A 20,197-nucleotide genomic window follows, 5' to 3' on the forward strand; every position below is an offset into this window, starting at 1 on the left:
CGTATTTTCACAGTAATCACGTAAAGTTCGTTTTGTTTACATATCGCGGCCAAGCCGAACTTTTGAGCTTTCAGATTAAACTTCATACCACAATTTTAAGTGCATTTACTGATAGTTTAGTGTGCTAAATAGGTTTGCTGCCACTTTATATCTGTAGAGTATCGTCATCTCTTAAGTAATTTCCAGTAATAAACTTCTGAACCATTGTTTACATTGTCGCGAGTAGGCCTAATTTTTCGTACACGTATTTTCATAGTTTTCCGGTAACTTAATTGTCTTTCTGTCACTAAAATCGATTTGTACCATGTGTGTGAAGTGCCTGACGTGCCGTAGAATCGTTAGCTCCAGGGTCTGGTGTGATGGATGTAGTAACTTTTTTCATTGGGGCGATTGTAGTGGCGTGGGAATTGGGAAAATGAGTGAGACTCATCAGTGGTTCTGTAGGCTATGCAGTAGAGATAGAAAGATTGTGGAACAGGTGGGGAAAATTGCTGCCCTTCAGGCTGAGTTAGATGAGGCTAGGCAAGAACTGGGCAGGTTAAGGGGGGAGAAGGGTAAACAGGGGTGGGAAGTGTCAACAGGCATAAGGAACAGGCCAAGAAATTCTTCTGACAGCTTTGTTATTAATGTAAAAAATAGGTTTGTCCTGTTCCCTCAGTCAGAAACTGATGAGCCTCTCACAGAAGTAGATGTAGACAGGGCTCAACAAGCTTTCAGCAGCAAATTGACTAAGAAGGTAGGGAAGTCTGCAAAGAGAAAGAAAGTCTTGTTGCTAGGTAGTTCACATGCTAGGGGTGTGGGCCAACTTCTGCGGGATGAATTAGGGTCAGAATACCAGGTCACAAGTTTGTTCAAACCTAGTGCTGGGCTAGGACAGGTTACAGAGGATTTAGGTTCACTATGTAGAGGCTTTACTAAGGAAGATACCGTGGTTACTGTGGGTGGGCCGGGCAACAGTATTGACAGAGATCCAGGGTGCAGCATACAGTGTGACCTCGCAAATATAGCATCAGCATCAAGTAATACCAATGTTGGGTTTGTGTCGGTTCTGGAGCGCCACAGCCAGCCTCATTTGAGCTCTTCTGTCAGGAGAGTTAATTTGGAGTTGGAACGGCTACTGGGATCTGGTGCAGGTCACACATTGGTGTGGTTCCTGTTGATTCACTCTGTAGGTGGGACTATACTAGACATGGCCTACACCTCAACAAGAAGGGGAAGGGTAAACTGGCTGGGCTGATAGCAGGAAATTTAAAGGGGTAAGGAACTACATCTCATGGTGGAAACTCTTTTTTAGTGTAAGATCAGTGTCCAGTGGGAAACTCAGCCAGGCAAGTACTAAAGATGTTAAAAAAGTTCAAGATACTCACAAAAGTAAAGTGAAAAATAATGTTAGTATATTTCATCAAAATATTGGGGGATTGAAGAATAAAATTGATGAGCTTCTGCTTTGCTTAGAAGATATAGAAACTGAGAATGTAATAGATGTACTATGCCTGTCTGAGCATCACATTGTCACTGATATGCAAAAGGCTAGCATCAATGGATACAAATTAGCTGCACATGTAAGTAGAGACAATATGATGAGAGGAGGAGTTGCCATATATGTCAAAAGCTTCCACAGTGTAAAAAATTTAGAAACTAAAAAAAATTGTGTAGAGCAACATATGGAAGCATGTGCCACTGAACTAAAACTAAATGATGGCACTTTCATAATTGTAACAGTGTATAGGTCCCCTTCAGGGAATTTCCAACTATTTCTACAAAACTTGGATGCTTTCTTGTGCTATCTGTCAGATGGAGGAGGGGGGGCGGGGGGGGGGGGGGGGGGGGGGGGGGGAAGCAAATTATCATTTGTGGGGATTTCAATGTTAATTCCCTGAAAGAGTGTAATAGGAAGAATGACCTTGTAGTGTTACTCAGTTCTTTCAATTTGAGCTCCGTCATTGATTTTCCTACTCGGATAACAAAGAACAGCAGGATATTGATAGATAACTTTTTTATAGACCAAGATAAGTTTGACATAAATGCTTATCCTGTTGAGAATGGTCTTTCAGATCATGGTGCACAGCTAGTTACAGTACATGACATAGCTCCATGCAGTATATCAAATCAGAATTTCAAAGCAGTGCGTTCAATTAACAATATAAATATTGCAAACTTTAGGGAAAGTCTAAAGCAGCTAGACTGGGATGAAATGTATATGGAACCCGATGCAAACTTGAAATATAACTTATTTTTCGATACATTTTTAAGGGTATTTGAAAATTGTTTTCCCAAGAAAATAGTTAAACATAATTCCAAGAAAACATATAAAAAAACCTTGGCTAACTAAAGGAATAAGAATATCTTGCAACCGTAAAAGAGAATTGTATCTAACAGCAAGAGGGAGTACTGACCCCGAAATTGTTCAATATTATAAAAACTATTGTGTGGTACTAAGAAAAGTTATTAAAAAGTCCAGAAGCATGTGTATCATGTCTGAGATCACTAACGCGGATAATAAAATTAAAGCAATTTGGAATATTATTGAAAGGGAAACAGGGCAACCAAGAGCACAGGAAGACTTTAGTGCCATAAAACTGAATGGCAAGTGTACTAACAAACAATCAGAACTTGAAAATATTTTCAATAATCATTTTTTAAATGTTGTGGAGAAAATAGGATCTAGATCTTCACTAGAAGAGGCAAGGCTTCTAATAGAAGAGGCCATACCTGTGCAGTTTGAAACAATTGTATTTCCACCAACCTCTCCCTCTGAAATCAGTAAAATAATAAACTCAGTGAAAAGTACAAGCTCTTACAGAATTGATGGCGTTTCCAGCAAGATACTTAAAGCTTGTTCCCCACAGATAAGTAGGATTCTCAGCCACGTATGTAATAGCTCTTTGGAGCAGGGTGTTTCCCCCGATAGACTGAAATATGCCATTGTAAAACCATTGCATAAGAAGGGGGTTACGTCGGATGTCAACAACTATCGCCCAATCTCTCTTCCGACAGCTCTATCAAAAATTTTTGAGAAAGTAATGTATTCAAGAGTGGCCTCCCATATTTGTAAAAATAAAGTACTAACAAAATGTCAGTTTGGTTTTCATAAAGGCTTTTCAACAGAAAATGCTATATACGCTTTCACTGATCAAATATTAAATGCACTGAATAACCGGACATCACCCATTGGTATTTTTTGTGATCTCTCAAAGGCCTTTGATTGTGTAAATCATGGAATTCTTTTAAATAAGCTAAATCATTATGGTTTGAGGGGGGCAGTGCACAAATGGTTTAATTCATACTTAACTGGAAGAATGCAGAAAGTTGAAATAAGTGGTTCATGTAATGCTAAAACAGCTGATTCCTCAAACTGGGGTGCTATCAAGTACGGGGTCCCACAGGGTTCGGTCTTAGGTCCTTTACTGTTCTTGGTATACATTAATGACTTACCATTCCACATTGATGAAGATGCAAAGTTAGTTCTTTTTGCTGATGATACAAGTATAGTAGTAACATCCAAAAACCAAGGACTAAATGATGTAATTGTAAATGATGTTTTTCACAAAATTATTAAGTGGTTCTCAGCAAACGGACTCTCTTTATATTTTGATAAAACACAGTATATACAGTTCCATTCAGTAAATGGCACAACTCCAGTAATAAATATAGACTTTGAACAGAAGTCTGTAGCTAAGGTAGAATTTTAAAATTTTTTAGGTGTGTCCTTTGATGAGAGGTTAAACTGGAAGCAACACATTGATGGTCTGCTGAAACGTCTGAGTTCAGCTACGTATGCTATTAGGGTTATTGCAAATTTTGGTGATAAGAATCTCAGTAAATTAGCTTACTATGCCTACTTTCATTCACTGCTTTCGTATGGCATCATATTCTGGGGTAATTCATCGTTGAGTAGAAAAGTATTCATTGCTCAAAAACGTGTAATCAGAATAATTGCTGGAGCCCACCCACGGTCATCCTGCAGACATCTATTTAAGGATCTAGGGATCCTCACAGTATATATATTCACTTATGAAATTTGTTGTTAATAATCCGACCCAGTTCGAAAGTAATAGCAGTGTGCATAGCTATAACACCAGGAGAAAGGATGATCTTCACTATGCATGGTTAAATCTGACTTTGGCACAGAAAGGGGTAAATTATGCTGCCACAAAAGTCTTTAGTCACCTACCAAACAGCATCAAAAGCCTGACAGATAGTCAACCAACATTTAAAAATAAATTAAAAGAATTTCTAGATGACAACTCCTGCTCATTGGCTGAATTTTTAGATATAAATTAAGGGAGGGGAAGGAAAAAAAACTTAAACATTAATGTCATGCAATATTTTGTGTATGTAATATCTTGTACAGACATCTTTTATTAACCTGGTATGTTCCACATCATTACGAAGAGTCGTATTCATGATCTATGGAACAAGTATTAATCTAATCTAATTAAAAATACTGCCTGTCCTTTCATTTACATCCACCTCCCTACTCTACAAACGACTAAACTGAATGGAGGGTCGTTCCCAATGCACCACTTACTAGGGATTCGTGGTGTTCTACTCGCCCATGGAGTGTAGATTCTATGTGCTGTAATAAGACTGGCCTTGTCCCCGTGATTCCAGTGGGAGCAACTCATAGGAGATTGTAGTATATTCCGAGATTCATCACTTAAGCATGTTCTTGAAACTTGGTAAGTAGGCTTTCATACTTTTCACACAAGTGGATTTCGAGATAATACTATGCACCAAGATTCACAAAGTTTCCTGTTTTATAGGAACTGTGTGGACTGTTATATTTAATCATATCTTGTTTACCACTTGAGTAGCAAGCACAAAGTAATAAAACAAATTTATACCTCCATGACTTGTAAGAAATTTGGGAAACATACCTACCTCCCTCCCTAACATGTATTGTACTGAACTCTCAATTTTCCTGATTTTGATTTGTAATTGATAAATATTTTTCCTTCAGTGATTAAGCTACTTCGGTCAATTGACATATGTTGTCAGTGCTGTTCATGTTATATTTCTTTGTTGGTCCAGTAAATTGTATTAACATTTAAAATTAATCACAATTTAGGACATTATGAAGTAATTACATATAGTAGGATCATGACATCTGTTTTGTCTCAGATACGTTTCGCAAATTCATACATACAAATAATTGTGCTGTGGCCTTGGGGTGTGCGGTTGGGTGTCTGTCTGGTTGTGTGTGTACTATTGCAAGAAAAAGAGCTAGTTCTCAAAAGATTGTGTGAATGCTGTTTCATGTTGCGTTTCTGTGTCCCACACATTGATGCTATAGATGAGTGATTGCCTTCCCCTTATTTTATTTTTTGCTCCAATCAGGAATTCCCATTATTGTTAACAAAGAGGCTACGTGCAAAACAAGTAAATATATATTTTCACTTTCACTATGTTATAATACATGAAAACATCTGGATACATATATATTTTTATCATAAAAATAAATAGGGGCTATGTGTGGTAAGACAGATTGTAAGTCTCATGTTATATGAAGTAACCTCCGCATAGTCATTTGCAGAGTAGAAACAGCTTTGGAGAAGTAAGTTTGTGACAGTCTTCTTAAAGGAGACACCTTTCTATTTATTTTTATAGAAATTGACAATTAGTTATAAAGCAAGCTCCCCGTATGTTATGTATACACTATATTGTAGCAGTTTTAGATAGCGAGTGTTTTGAACTGTAGTTGCGTAAGTTACCAGTAGAGGTTGAGCTTAAACTACCACTGCCAACTGCAACAAACAATTGCACTGTAGCCACTACCAGATTTGTCTACTCCAATTTGCTTTCTGTTGTGGATTGCTTTTTTCCCCCTCCTTATTTTGAAGTGAATGAAAAGGCATTAATGGATTTGAATGTGACTCTCACTACACCAAAGAAGTCAACGACCCGTATGACCGTTATGTCAGTTCTGCTTTTGTGGGGGCACAGAACGCAGATGTAGAATGGCAGCCCTTCAAGAGGGAAGCAGGGCTTTGGGCAGTCTAAGTTCTCATTTGTTTATGGTTGCGGCCGACTACCATGATACACTGTCTGCATAATATTTCAAACTGCTGTGAACTATGGCTTATTAGGCTGATGATGTCAATCAGTATGGTTTTTCAGTTGGAAGAGATGCAGATTCTTATTTTCTGAAAGTGTGTTTCAAGATTATAGATACACAGAACAGATATAATTTTCAATACCTTTAATATTTGTCTTGTAGCAGTGTGTAATGTTACTTTTCCCATTGTCTTTAAGATTATTTCCCACGTCATACAAGTTCTTGTATGGAAAGAGTCCCAGAATGGTATATCATTAAGATACAGTTGAGTGGACTACTTCCCACACCCGAGTTCGATTGCCGGCGGGGTCAGGGATTTTGTCTGCCTTGTGATGACTCGGTGTTGTGTGCTGCCTTAGAAGTACTTAAACCTAACTAACCTAAGTTTGAGGGAACTGATGACCATAGATGTTAAGTCCCGTAGTGCTCAGAGCCATTTGAACCATTTTTGAGTGGACTAGAGGAAAGTATATCAAGAGCTTACATGCTTTTAAATAGCTTATCTTTGTGCACATTCCACTGTTGAGAGCTATCTACTTGTAATCACAGAAACTTTACTTAATTTACCTGCTCTGTTCCTTCATTATGAAAAGATAAGAGTTCTTCAATGGATCGCATTGCCCCATGAAAAATCGGATCCTCTTAAGAGTCCATTGCTCTTATTTAGCAGTAGTTTATTGACACAAGAGGGTACCCGAAAGAAACTGAACAAATTTTTTGGTTGGCACAGCTTTTGTAGTACCGCATTTTGTCACTATGGGCACATAGACTGAACATTCCAGAATCAGTAAGCCAAATGCTGCCGCTGAAGTAAGCCAGGACAAGTTTTGGCAGAATTTAAAGTGACAACTGTTTTGCGTGATTGTCTTTTCTGCAGTGGCTGATTTTCATCAACAGCATGCAGCAGTGAAATTCTGCTTTTTTCTCAGAAAAAGTGGAACAGAAGCTCTTAAAATGTTAAAAACAGCATACAAGGATGATGCTGTGGGGGAAACTCAAGGGGGAGTCATTTTCCAGTTTCAAAAAAATGGTGAAATTTCAGTTGTCCTTCCATAGCACAAACACATCAAAATGTTGAAAACATTCATGTAATCAGCTGTTGGTTGGTTCAAGGGGTGTGACCAAAAATTGAGGTCATTGGTACCATGTCCACAGCTCGTGGTCCTGCAGTAGCGTTCTTGCTTCCCACGCACGGGGTCCCGGGTTCGATTCCCAGTGGGGTCAGGGATTTTCTCTGCCTCGTGATGACTGGGTGTTGTGTGTTCATCATCATCATCATTGACTCGCAGGTCGCCGAAGTGGCGTCAACGTAAAAGGACTTGCAATATGGTGGCCGAACTTCCCTCATGGGGCCTCCCGGCCAACAATGCCATACGATTATTTCATTTCATTGATACCATCGAATTAGGGAAAGATTGGGGAGGAAGTTGGCTGTGCCCTTTCACAGGAACCATCCCGGCATTTATCAGAAGCGATTTAGGGAAATCACAATAAACCTAAATCAGGATTGCTGGACGTGGGTTTGAACCATTGTCCTCCCAAATGTGAGTCCAGTGTGCTAACCACTGCACCACCTTGCTCAGTGTAATCAACACAGACTGACAGTGGACCACTGGAGACATTGTGGGGCTGTTGAGAGTGACTTGGAGTTCAGTGGAACATATTGTGACAGAGATTGGGGAATGAAAAGTATGGCAAATGCCAAATTCGTGGCACAAGTGATGACTGCTGTACAAAAACCTGGTGCATGGGAGCATGCTGTGCTTTGAAAGAAGAGTCCTGAAAAAATTGTTTCAAAAACTATTACAGGTGACAATATGTGGTCTGATGCTTATGATCCTAAATCAATGTGACAATTAAGCCAGTAGAATGCTTCAAGTTGGCCTTGCCCCAAGAAAGCTTATTAAGTGAAATAAATAAAATGCTAAAAATTGCTGATTTGTGTTTTCAATGTAAGAGGAGTCATTCATTCAAAGTTTCTTCCACAGGATCAGACAGTTAGCCAGGCTTTCTACTTTGAAGCTTTGAAAAGATTGAAAACAGTGTGTGGTGGAAGTAGCCTGATTTGTGGCAGTCGAGTGACTGGTATTTCCATCATGATGACACCCCTACTCAAACAGCCTTGTCTGTATGGCAATTCTTGACCAAAAATTGCTGTGGTCACTGTTCCTAACAACACTCCACTCTCCCTACACTCACCCGATCTTGCCCCATGCAACTTTTTGTTTGTTTCCTGGAATGAAAACAGGCATGACAGGAAAGAATTTTGCTGATATTGCTGAGGTGCAGAAGAAAATGACGACAAATGTGCTTTCAAGCATCACTTAAGATGAACTTAAACACTGTTTTGAAAAATAGAATAAAAGACTAGACAAGTATATTAGTGCAAGTGGAGAGTACTTAGAAGGGTTTGAAGGTTTTTGCTTAAAATGTGAATAAGTAAGTTAAAAAATAAGTTTGGTTTATTTTGGTTACTGCCTCATACATACGCAGTAGAGGAATCTTTCACTGCTGCCAGTTATGTCAACTCTAAAAAGTTTCAATGAGGTGATCTGGAAAGACGGTTTCATATCATCAGCAAATAGGACAGAAGCTGTGAAAGGTAATTTTTTTAGTAGATCCTTGATGTACAAAATGAAGAGGAGAGGCATAGGGTGGAGTCCTGTGGGATAGTTAAGGTTATTAATGCTGCCTCTGAATGAACTTTCTGTCCTTGTTAAGTTGCAAGTTTGACCAGCTGTTTACTGTTGGCAATACATGAGTGAAACCATTCACTGAAGGCATCCCTAATTGCATAAGCTTCCACCTTATGAAACATCAAGGATTGGTTTAAAAAGATCAAAATGCCTTTGTGAGACCTGTAAAGAGACCAAAAGAAGAGTTTCTCATTAAACACATTTATAATGTGGCCTGTGAAAGTGAAAACTTCTTCACTTATTGATCTGTTTTTATGAAAGCTAAATTAGTGTTCAGATGATAAGCTGTTGCTTCCAAGAAAAGTGGTTAAATTTATTTATATGACATTTCAAAATAATATAGAGAAGCTGATAGGGTGGAGATTTGCTGATAGTTGTTGACACCATTTTTTTTTTTTTTTTTTTTTTTTTTTTTTAACAAAGGAACTGTCTTTGTCATTTTGAAAGCTTTAAGGAAAATTCTAGTATGAAGTGCCAAAAGCCTATGCCTGTTCCATTGGCCAATAATTTTCAGACCTTCACATTTGGATACAGGTACTAAAAATAGTGATTTACTAATGTTAGACTTTATGTTACGACTGCTTTAGAAGGAAATGTGCACCAAGGTGATACACAATTAGCAATGTTGGTGAAGTGTAGATTAAATGTATCTTGCTTTCTGTTGTGTCTGCAACTACATTATTGTTCTAGCATATATATATATTCCAAATTTTACTGATTCAGTATTCCCTTGACAATGTCCCAAAAGGCCCTACTTTTATTGGTGGATTCGCTTACAGGTTTGTTATTGTGCAGTTGATAACAATAATGAAAATTCTGGGAGAGAGCAATATGTAAAATAAGAGAAAGGCAACTTCTCATGTGTAGGGTTGCCTTTCCCTTATTTTATGAACTGTGCAGTTGATTAACCTTATAAATTATTTTAATGGATCTTCTTGACAGGTTTTAGTAGTTATGAAAATTTGAATCACTAGTTATAATGCTTTGCTCATAAAATCTCCTCTTAGTCTTAAATGATATTCTGATGCCTTTTTTACCCAACCATGATTTAGTCCTCCATGTGTGTTTTTAATGTCACATCCTTTAGTGCAAAGGCAACATTGAAATTCTTGAGTGTTGCACCAAGGAAGGCTGCTTTTGTTTGGACCGCATTAACCTCTTTGTATACTGTATACCACATCTGAATGTTTTTGAAAATTTGGATACTATTTGGCTCATTTACCTATCTTTAAAAGACAAACTTAGTTATAGTGGAAGAGACTGTACTCTTGTCAGGCAAGTTGATTTTAAATAGTTTCTCAGTTTGGTCACAAATTCTGTAATTTTGATATGGGAACAGAGTCAGAATCATCAACATAGTATCAGTGCTACTACTAGAATTCATTGTACCCTTGTGGGGCCTTTACTGCTTTTGAATACTTGAAGTCAAAGGCTTGATACTTTAATCATATTAGAAGATATTCTGAAAGAAATTAGTGTTAAAGCCATCCCTCTGAAATACATTTTCCCCCTGTTCATATAAAAACTTAAATCATGTCCTTATCTGGTTAAAGACACTGAAAAGTCAATAAATTCAGAGAATATTTATATTTTGTGTGATGTCTATTGTACAATGTTCAAAATGTTTCTCAGCATATCAGGGATCAGTTTTTCTCACTGTATTTGAATCTACCACTTCCCTGACAAGCAGTAGCCAGCCTCCACTACTTCCATTTGATCTACAGAAACTGCTTCCAATTTTGTAATTCATTAATTTAAGTAATAGCAGGTTATCAGTTTTGATCGAGTGCTCTGTAGAACACATTATGTATGTAGTGTGTTTGTCTTGGGAAAGGACTTCTAATTATAGTACAGGTAGTTTGCTCTTAATAGACTGTATATTTTAGTAAAAGATGTTCAAGGTTGTTCTAGTTTGTATTGTAATGGAAATGGGATTATAGGTCAGAAGTCATGATTCTTGGTTGATAAAATCAATGAGTTTCAAATCAATTGAAGGTTGTGAAGTTTGGTTTCAAAATATTTCTTGTTTTATTTATCATTTATACGTACTATCTTGGGACAACAATCTCAGCAGTTTCTTAGTTATCATTTGCTTTCTGTCTTGCATACAGTGAAAGTTATCCAAACATTTGGTTTCAGATTTGTAGCAAGAAGTGTTTTATCCAATTACAGCTTATTTCTAGTATTTTTATTATAAGAAACATGTTTACAAAGTAACGAAAGTTTGTCTCATGTTTTTCATTGATGGTAAAGACAGTAATGTTTGCAAATATGTTACAGTGTTATGACAATATTTTATTATATTACTAACACAACACAACCAAACACTTCTTCATAGCTATGATGTGATGTGGATGCAGGCAGTCAACTAAAGGAATTCCTATTGACCTTTCAATGCTCATCAACTTCATTAAAATCCTTGTATCAAAGAATTCTATTTGACTGAAAATCCACAACTGAGTACATTAAGCTTTGATAACTGCTTTTCCAACATTTTCTCCCTTAAGCATACCAATAAATGCTTTTGGCATATTTTCAAATCCTTCTGTGACAGTCTCTCTGTATTTCAATTTTCCCTCTTTAATCCACTGTATATTTTGTTTAATTCCCTCATCCCATCGGTGCAACCAACGTTTAACTAAAAATCCCTCCATTTTCAGCTCTTTGAAAATCATGGCTGGCTGTAAGATGGGTGCAGTTGGTATTTCTGTGGAATTGTAACTAGATATAGAGCCACAGACTGAAATTCTTCCTCCTGTTCTCATATTATATATTACATCACTGCTCAGCTTCCCTCCTACATTATCGAAGTATACATCCACACCTTCAGGTGCAGCCTCTTTTAATGCTGTTGCAACATCCATGGACTTGTAGTTGTATGCGTGATGAAAACCCAGTTCATCCTTCAGCCATGTTACCTGTGACCAGAAAACAAATTGATTGTGGCAACTTTCAGAAACATATGGTTCTGACAGGTAAAAAGATTTATTGCAAAGTATCCTGTACAGTTATTAAGCATTAGAACAGTTTTAATGGTAGATCTGTAAAAATCATTGATGTTGTTATATCTGTGCGTTGAGCGAAATGTTTAAATAACATGGGATCTATATTAATATAAAGTTTCTAAAGTACTACAAATATGAATGAATGTATGTATGTATGGAGGGCAGCTTTGACCTGTGTTCTCCTCATATGGAGCTAATGAGCGTACAAATATTTTGTAGTAAAAAAGAAGTAATATACAGCATGTAAAATGTAATACAGATTGCTTGTGTCCAGGAGGCTTAACACATTTTGTTCACAAGGGAACTATTGTGTGCTCTCTCTCTCTCTCTCTCTCTCTCTCTCTCTCTCTCTCTGTGTGTGTGTGTGTGTGTGTGTGTGTGTGTGTGTGTGTGTGTGTGTGTGTGTGTGTGTGTGTGTGTGTGTGTTATATATATATATATTCCAGATGGCCAGATGATATGTAACCTACCTTTTCATCAGACCCAGCAAAGCCAATGACCCTGCAGCCTTTTATACGAGCAATTTGGCCTACAATGGAGCCAACGGCACCAGCTGCCCCACTGACCACAGCCACCTCTCCTGTCTTGGGATGGCAGAGTTCAAGAAATCCAAAATATGCAGAATTGCCTGGCATGCCCAAGACCCCCAGGCACAGTGACAAGGGCAAGTCGCCAACATCAGGTGCTAAAATCGGTGCCCACAAGTCATTATGGTTCTTTGTGTCAGCCACTGTGCGATCACGCCAGCCCCAGTAACCGACAACATACTTCCCAACTGGGAAGTCAGGTGAGCGGCTCTCCACAATGCGTGCCACCTGCAAGTCCAGAAAAAATACATCAATTTGTACATACAAAACATGTGTAAACAATTGTGCATAGAGAAATTTGGCAGACCCAACAGCTGCTGCAGGATAGGGCATAACTAGTTGGGGCTACTGGAGTAATTTTCAGGCCTCCAGAGGTCAAGGAGCTCCACCGCCTCCTGCCCAAAAACGAAGGGATAGGAAGTATTAACACTTAATTCTCTGTGAGAAGGTTGTAGAATTGAGTCAGTTTTTCTGTTTTGAAATAGTCTTATGAATTACACTTCATTCATATAAAAATGACTTTGTAAACTTTGTGTGTGGATAACCAAGCTAGTTATTTAGATTATAAATGTACAAGAAATTTTGTGGAATGTAATGGCTACTACTGCAAGAAGAAAAAGCCAAATTCTGAAAGCAACTGAAGAAAATTTTCATGTTCTACAGAGGGAATAAAGACAGACTTGTTAGTTACCTAAAATCGGGAAGGGGACAGAGCCTTATCCAGCTGTAGGTCATAGTAGTGGAGGGATACAGGCACATGTGCATCATCTTTAGCTTATTAAATATTTTCTCTTACCCCATATTCTCTGGACATGACACCCAGTGACATGAAGAAACCACTGCTTGGCTGGCACGTTGTGATGAAACAAGCTGGGATGTTTTCACTTCCCCTCTTGTTTTGCCATTGCCATTGCCTCCATAAAATTCATTTTTCATGTCTGACTAATTACCATTAACATACATGAGCATAATCTGCAATTTCATAAATGAGAAAGGTTGGCTGTCAGTTTTAAAGAATATACCACCCAATCTAATTTTGTGCTTAGTTTTATGTATGTAATTGATTTTCTAATTTTTTGACTATTCCTAGTTAATATCTTTTGATATAGGGTGAAATCAATAATTGTTTCATAACTTAAATTCTGTTGTTGACTAATAAACAAATATAAATTCCTTACTAATTATAAACATTTGGAGAAACAACTAATAGTATTCTTAAAGGATCTATTCGAAAACATGGTAGCAAAGCCAGCCCCTAATTAATTACAAAGTAATTAACAATTTTATCAAAAGTATTGTTTGCATAACAATATCTGTTAATTTCATCATTTAAACAAATAATTCAGCCTAGCTCTTGTACTAGAGGAAACCACTGAAAAGACACAATTTTTCAATGTATTCAGTTAATTTAATGAGTTAAGTTTCAATTGTAATTTGTGTAAATTAAATATCAAATAATGTGTAGTTTGAGTGCCTATATTGTGATGATATAAAAGGGCCCGATTTTTGGTCATGAAACAGTCAGTCCATGGCCGAGTTTCAGGTGAGGAACCCGTGTTGGTTAGATCAACAACAATGCATCCACTTAACTGTGAAATAAGTGTAATAAGCCATGTGTTAAGACAGGGACAGTGTCTGTTCAATACTTACCGTATTATGTGACAAGAACTGTGTGGTTAGGTTTTTACTGATCGTAGATGTTCAACAGTAAACTATTGTTGCCGTATGTTGATGTTTGCTTGCAACCTATTAATGAGACACATCGAAAGTTAAAGAATAGTGCACTGTCCAAATAATTGATAATTGTGTATTATGGGGAGTGTGGGGGGGGGGGGGGGGTGGTGGTGAACAGTTAAAGTAAAGAACTGTGAAATGCAAATGTGCACCTGTCGGCTACATCATTTAAAGTAGTCAGTGTTGAACTTCCAAGCCCCATTTTTCAGCCAGTGTAGCAACACTGTACGTCGACACCGAGAACAACATATGAAGAAACAAAGCGGGCGAATGTTACAATGTCCAGAATTAACAACTAAGTGATTTTTTAGGTCAAATGTTTCTTGAACAGCCAAAATACAGATTTCTACAATGAAAATATCTGCCAAGTCGTCCATTGTTGCAAAAAATTAGTTACATTGAAAGGAGAAAATGTAGAGTACTAATACCACACCACCAAATTTCATAGTCACAGGGCCATTTCTTTTCTTTTCTTTTTTTTTTTTTAATTGTGATAATTAAAAATTCAAGACTTCCTCTCATACTGAGGTGGGAAAACTGCTCCTGAAAAGCAGAAAAATTAGCAGTGATGAACAGATTGAAAATGGAAACTACAGCATTAAAGACACATAAGATTTATCCAGTGAACCTGTGGTCTGTAATAAAAGTGTCATGACCAAACTCTCCATTGGAAAAACATTCCTGGCTTGTTCCCCATTCATATGTCTAGGATGGGACTGCCAAGGGTGAGATGACCACGAGAAAAAACATTGAATAACCATCAAAAGGGTATCATTCAAGGAGTCTGAATGTGAGATGGCAGAAGATTCTGGTAGGAAAAACAGAAAACCTAAATAGGAAATGTAAAGACTCAAGTTAGATCTAGGGGGAGGAGAGAACGAGGATCAGTGAAGTTAAATAGAATGATGATACAAATCAGTCAGCAGGAGAAAATAGTGTAAGCAGAGTGGGATTTGTCAGGAATAGGAAGCTAGATCAGAAAGAAAGTTGGTTGGTTGTTTTTGTTCCCCACCGTAAGTCCTCCAAAGCTCTTTTAAATTCCGATTCTAATACTGGATCCCCTATCTCTTCTAAATCGACTCCTGTTTCTTCTTCTATCACATCAGACAAATATTCACCCTCATAGAGGCTTTCAATGTATTCTTTCCACCTATCTGCTCTCCCCTCTGCATTTAACAGTGGAATTCCCGTTGCACTCTTAATGTTACCACCGTTGCTTTTAATGTCACCAAAGGTTGTTTTGACTTTCCTGTATGCTGAGTCTGTCCTTCCGACAATCATATCTTTTTGATGTCTTCACATTTTTCCTGCAGCCATTTCATCTTAGCTTCCCTGTACTTCCTTTTTATTTCATTCCTCAGCGACTTGTATTTCTGTATTCCTGATTTTCCCGGAACATGTTTGTACTTCCTCCTTTCATCAATCAACTTAAGTATTTCTTCTGTTACCTATGGTTTCTTCGCGATTCTTCCTGACTAATGTCAGGAACTTCAGCCTACTCTTCATCACTACTATATTGTGATCTGAGTCTATATCTGCTCCTGGGTACGCCTTACAATGCAGTATCTGAGTTTGGAATCTCTGTCTGACCATGATGTAATCTAATTGAAATCTTCTCGTATCTCTCAGCCTTTTCCAAGTATACCTGCTCCTCTTGTGGTTCTTGAACAGGGTATTCGCTATTACTAGCTGAAACTTGTTACAGAACTCAATTTGTCTTTCTCCTCTTTCATTCCTTGTTCCAAGCCCATATTCTCCTGTAACCTTTTCTTCTACTCCTTCCCCTACAACTGCATTCCAGTCGCCCATTACTATTAGATTTTCGTCCCCCTTTACATACTGCATTACCCTTTCAATATCCTCATACACTTGCTCTATCTGTTCATCTTTAACTTGCGACGTCGGCATGTATACCTGAACTATCATTGTCGGTGTTGGTCTGCTGTCGATTCTGATAACAACAACCCGGTCACTGAACTGTTCACAGTAACATACCCTCTGCCCTACCTTCCTATTCATAACGAATCCTACACCTGTTATACTATTTTCTGCTGCTGTTGATATTACCCGATACTCATCTGACCAGAAATCCTTGTCTTCCTTCCACTCCACTCCACTTCACTTCACCTACCCCTGACATTCCACACTTCGACTCGTAGAACATTATCCTTTCGTTGATTATTCAATTTTTTTCTCATGATAACCCCCCCCCCCCCCCCCCTTGGCAGTCCCCTCCCAGAGATCTGAATGGGGGACTATTCCGGAATCTTTTGCCAATGGAGAGATCATCATGACACTTCTTCATCTACAGGCGACATGTCCTGTGGATACACGTTCCGTGTCTTTAATGCAGTGGTTTCCATTGCCTTCTGCATCCTCATGTCGTTGATCATTGCTGATTCTTCTGCCTTTAGGGGCAATTTCCCACCCCTAGGACAAGAGAGTGCCCTGAACCTCTATCCACTCCTCCGCCCTCTTTGACAAGGCCGTTGGCAGAATGAGGCTGACTTCTTATGCCGGAAGTCTTCGGCCGCCAATGCTGATTATTTATCAAAATTTAAGCAGTGGCGGGGATCGAACCCGGGACCGAAGACGTTTTGATGATGAATCAAAGACGCTACCCCTAGACCGCTGGACAATTCAGTGATGGAAATAATTCTATCACAATCAAGAGCAAACCAATGTCAACAACAAGGGTTCAAGTATACATGCTTGCGATGTCAGCAGAGGATGAAGACACATATTAAGTTGATGATACTATTAAATGAGCAATTCAGTATTTAAAAGGAAATGATAATGTCACAACTCGAAACCGGATTATATGCATTTGCACGTTGCATATGCATTTGCATATTTCGCTCCTCTTCGCTAGTTATTGTGTATTTTAACTGAAAACTAGTGACAATGCATATTTTCGCTCTATGTTTACATTATTTTAAAAATTTAGACAGGCGTTCTCTAGCTCGATCTAGTTTTTATGTGTCTCAGACGGACCACGACTTAGAACTGTGTGCAATCGCTAACAGAGAGGCCACTGCCTAGCAAAATCGTTACACAAGAGAAACAGGAAAAGGCAGACAGAGTCAATGCTCCTGCACCCAAGCCCCCGGTTAATCCCCTCCACTGTCATACCTTACGTGTCAGCAACAATTAAATTAAACTACGCAAGCTTTTAGTCGCACATCCATTGTTTCCATTTAGTTTTCTATTTACTTATACACAGTTGAATGTATTTACTACATGTAGTGTGCAATGTGTCGTCCTCTAAGCCACCCAGAAAAAGAAACATCGTTTCGTGGATAGCTGACCATCCTGGAACATTTACATATGACGGAATTGTTTTGTATTGTCAAGTTTGCGAGAAAAACATTTTGTGGAAAAGAAAGTTTCAAATATACCAGCATGTCAAGACAAGTCTTCATGTTGAAGGAATGCAGAAGAAAGGACCATAACAACTTCTGACAGCAGCAAGTTGCAGGAGCAATGATTTGTCCGAAGGTAAACAAAAAATCGGTTTAACATGAATCTACGTGAAGCATTAATTGCATGCAGTATTCCTCTTCACAAACTTACAAACCTTATCCTCAAAGACTTCGTGCACAAACTTGTGATTTTTATAACTGGGTGGGGGAGGGGTGTACGATTGGAGAGGTGCGTTCTAGCAACTAAAATTTTACAACTTGAGCACAGAGTACATTGCAAATACACAAGAATTACAAAACTGTAAAGAATTTAAACTCGTGGATTTAGGAACAATGCACGATTTACTCTGCGAACTGTCAAAATTGAACTGTCGACAAGATTTGTTGCTAAACTAATCTTAATGTTCCCATGTGCCTGATTTCTTTTGGCGAGGCCCATCCTACTATTGACTTGTCTTGATATACTCTTTGGCATGAGCACCCCAGTTGAGGTGCTAGTGCAGATGTTTTATCGGATCTGTTGCTCTGATGTTCACACTCCAAAGCTGAAGTTTGTTGTTCACATCTCGTATTAGTAACACATTAATGCCCTCTTTACTTCTATGGTATAATAGATGGTTTGATATGTAACCATCATTAAGCAAGAAATACAAGATCATGTCTTATTAATACAGTTTGTCAATAAGGAATGACAGCAAATAACAAAATTTTACTTACTGTTTACTTGCATGTCTGGTTGTTAATGATAGACATCTGTCCAAAATTACTTCGAAATAAATGCACTAAATATGAAGAACTTGGTTGCAGCTGTGTTGGGGATAGATGTTCTATGTACTGATGACATGTGAAAATTTGTGTCGGACCAGGACTTGAACCTGGATTTCCTGCTTATCGCTTTTTTCCTCAATATTGTTCATTGCATTTGGTCAGAGTGGATGTCACATGACACCCCTTCAAGTTCATCGTTGACCCTTTCTCTCAGTTCCTTTTATTACAGAGGACAGTCAACCCACTCTGATTGAACATGCTGAGCTATCAGGCTGGGAACCTTTAGACTATCTGTGCATGCCCCCCAGACCGACCCAAACTTACATATGTCACACTGTCTGCATCTCTATAATATTGTCTCTTACTTCATCAAATTAGCAAATATTTACATTCAGAGGTGGGCAAAAGATGGTAAAATCATAGGTCTCGATTCCTCATTGCCATTCTCATTGGTGTGGAAAAACAGGATATAGCTATGAGCATTTAGTGAAATGTAGGAGGATATGGTATAGGGATGTAGACATATGACATGTGGAAGTTTTGGTCGGCCTGGAAGGCATGCACGGATAGCCTCATGGTTAAGATGACCAGTCACTACGAGCAGGAAACCCAGTTTTGAATCCCAGTCCGGTAGAAATTTTCACATTACCAAAAGATGGTACATCTTCAAGGTGATTCTTGTTAATGTTTGGAAACCTACAAAACAATGTAGATGACAATGAGACAAGTAATTTAATGTAAGACTAATGGTGCTGCAAATGTTGGGAAATACCCCAGGAATAAATGAGAAACGTTGAACATGTGAATGCACCAGGTGACGTATCTCATGGCACTGGGAGCAACTGGGCTTGTGCCTGATGGGATGGTCGAGTGATGCAATGCACTTGCATCGGAGAAAACTGTGCAGATTATGAACACCTTTTGTGAAAGTGATCTATTGCTAATGCAGAAGTTACAAAATTATTGTCCTCACTGTAACCAAGGAAAAGTTGTTTTTATTTTGTGTTTCTTCACTTATGTCCCTTCTTTCTGCTTTAGAGACATTATAAATCTTACCTAAATGTGAACACACAATTGTCTCACACAATGGAAAAAATTCTACCTGCCAGACATGAGACTTGAACCCTGAGCCCAATGCGCTGAACTAGTACAGGTAGGCCCAGAGCTACACTGACAAGAATACATGGGTTGACAAGGTCAGGTGCGAAGACTTATAGGCCTAACCACTTCACTTCATGTGCGGTGAAGTACATCATGTGGTGGCGTCGCATGTCCAACATTTGTCATCCACTTTTGGGGTACTTCCCGACATTTGCGACCCCATGTGTCTTCTATTAAATTACATGCCTCCGCATCATCTATTGATAAAAATCACTGCATATACCTAATAGAGTTAAAGCCAAGTTATACGCTCTCAGTGTCTATTTTGACGTAATTTACTTATTGCTTTTGAACAGAATATGAGTAAACTTGTAGGTGATTTAGTACATAGAGCTACCATCTCTGGCAACAACAAAGACACTGCCCAGTTGGGAACTGTACTGAAGAGTGTTTGGATGACAGTTACAGGTACATAATTCCGTGCTGCTTCAACTCTATGCGAGTCTTCAGTCTCATTGGATGACGAAGTGGTGGCATACAAGTCTGTTGACAACACATGACCAGGTGTGTCCAGTGCTTGTGAAATCTGGAGAAAATCTTGGTCTGTGCAACAGTTGAAAAGCCTCTGTGTTTAGGTAGGTCAGAACAGCCTCAGAAACATGCCACCCTGTGTTATCTTGTTGAAGTTGTCAAAAACTTACCTGCTGCTGCTCAGACTACTGGCTATGCAAATCAGAGTTGATCATGTTGTGTGCACAGTGCCACTCTACAGTCACATGGCATGTGGGCTCATATGTACAGAATCTAACAATGCCCACTCTCGTTA

The 20,197-nt window shown here is 38.5% G+C and overlaps 1 protein-coding gene across 1 annotated transcript in view; it reads right to left on the minus strand.

The window, feature by feature from the left end:
- Nucleotides 1–10,758: 10,758 nt before the first annotated feature.
- LOC126334861 (prostaglandin reductase 1-like) overlaps nucleotides 10,759–20,197 on the minus strand; it is a 29,906-nt gene continuing 20,467 nt past the window's right edge. Inside the window, exons 2-3 of the mRNA XM_049997547.1 lie at nucleotides 12,230–12,574; nucleotides 10,759–11,672 (exon numbers count right to left, since the gene is read on the minus strand). Coding sequence (XP_049853504.1) covers nucleotides 11,220–11,672; nucleotides 12,230–12,574 — 798 coding nt within the window. The 3' untranslated portion in view covers nucleotides 10,759–11,219. The remainder of the gene's footprint in view (nucleotides 11,673–12,229; nucleotides 12,575–20,197) is intronic.

The sequence above is a fragment of the Schistocerca gregaria genome, chromosome 1 (assembly GCF_023897955.1).
Source record: "Schistocerca gregaria isolate iqSchGreg1 chromosome 1, iqSchGreg1.2, whole genome shotgun sequence".
In the NCBI taxonomy this organism is placed as follows: domain Eukaryota; kingdom Metazoa; phylum Arthropoda; class Insecta; order Orthoptera; family Acrididae; genus Schistocerca; species Schistocerca gregaria.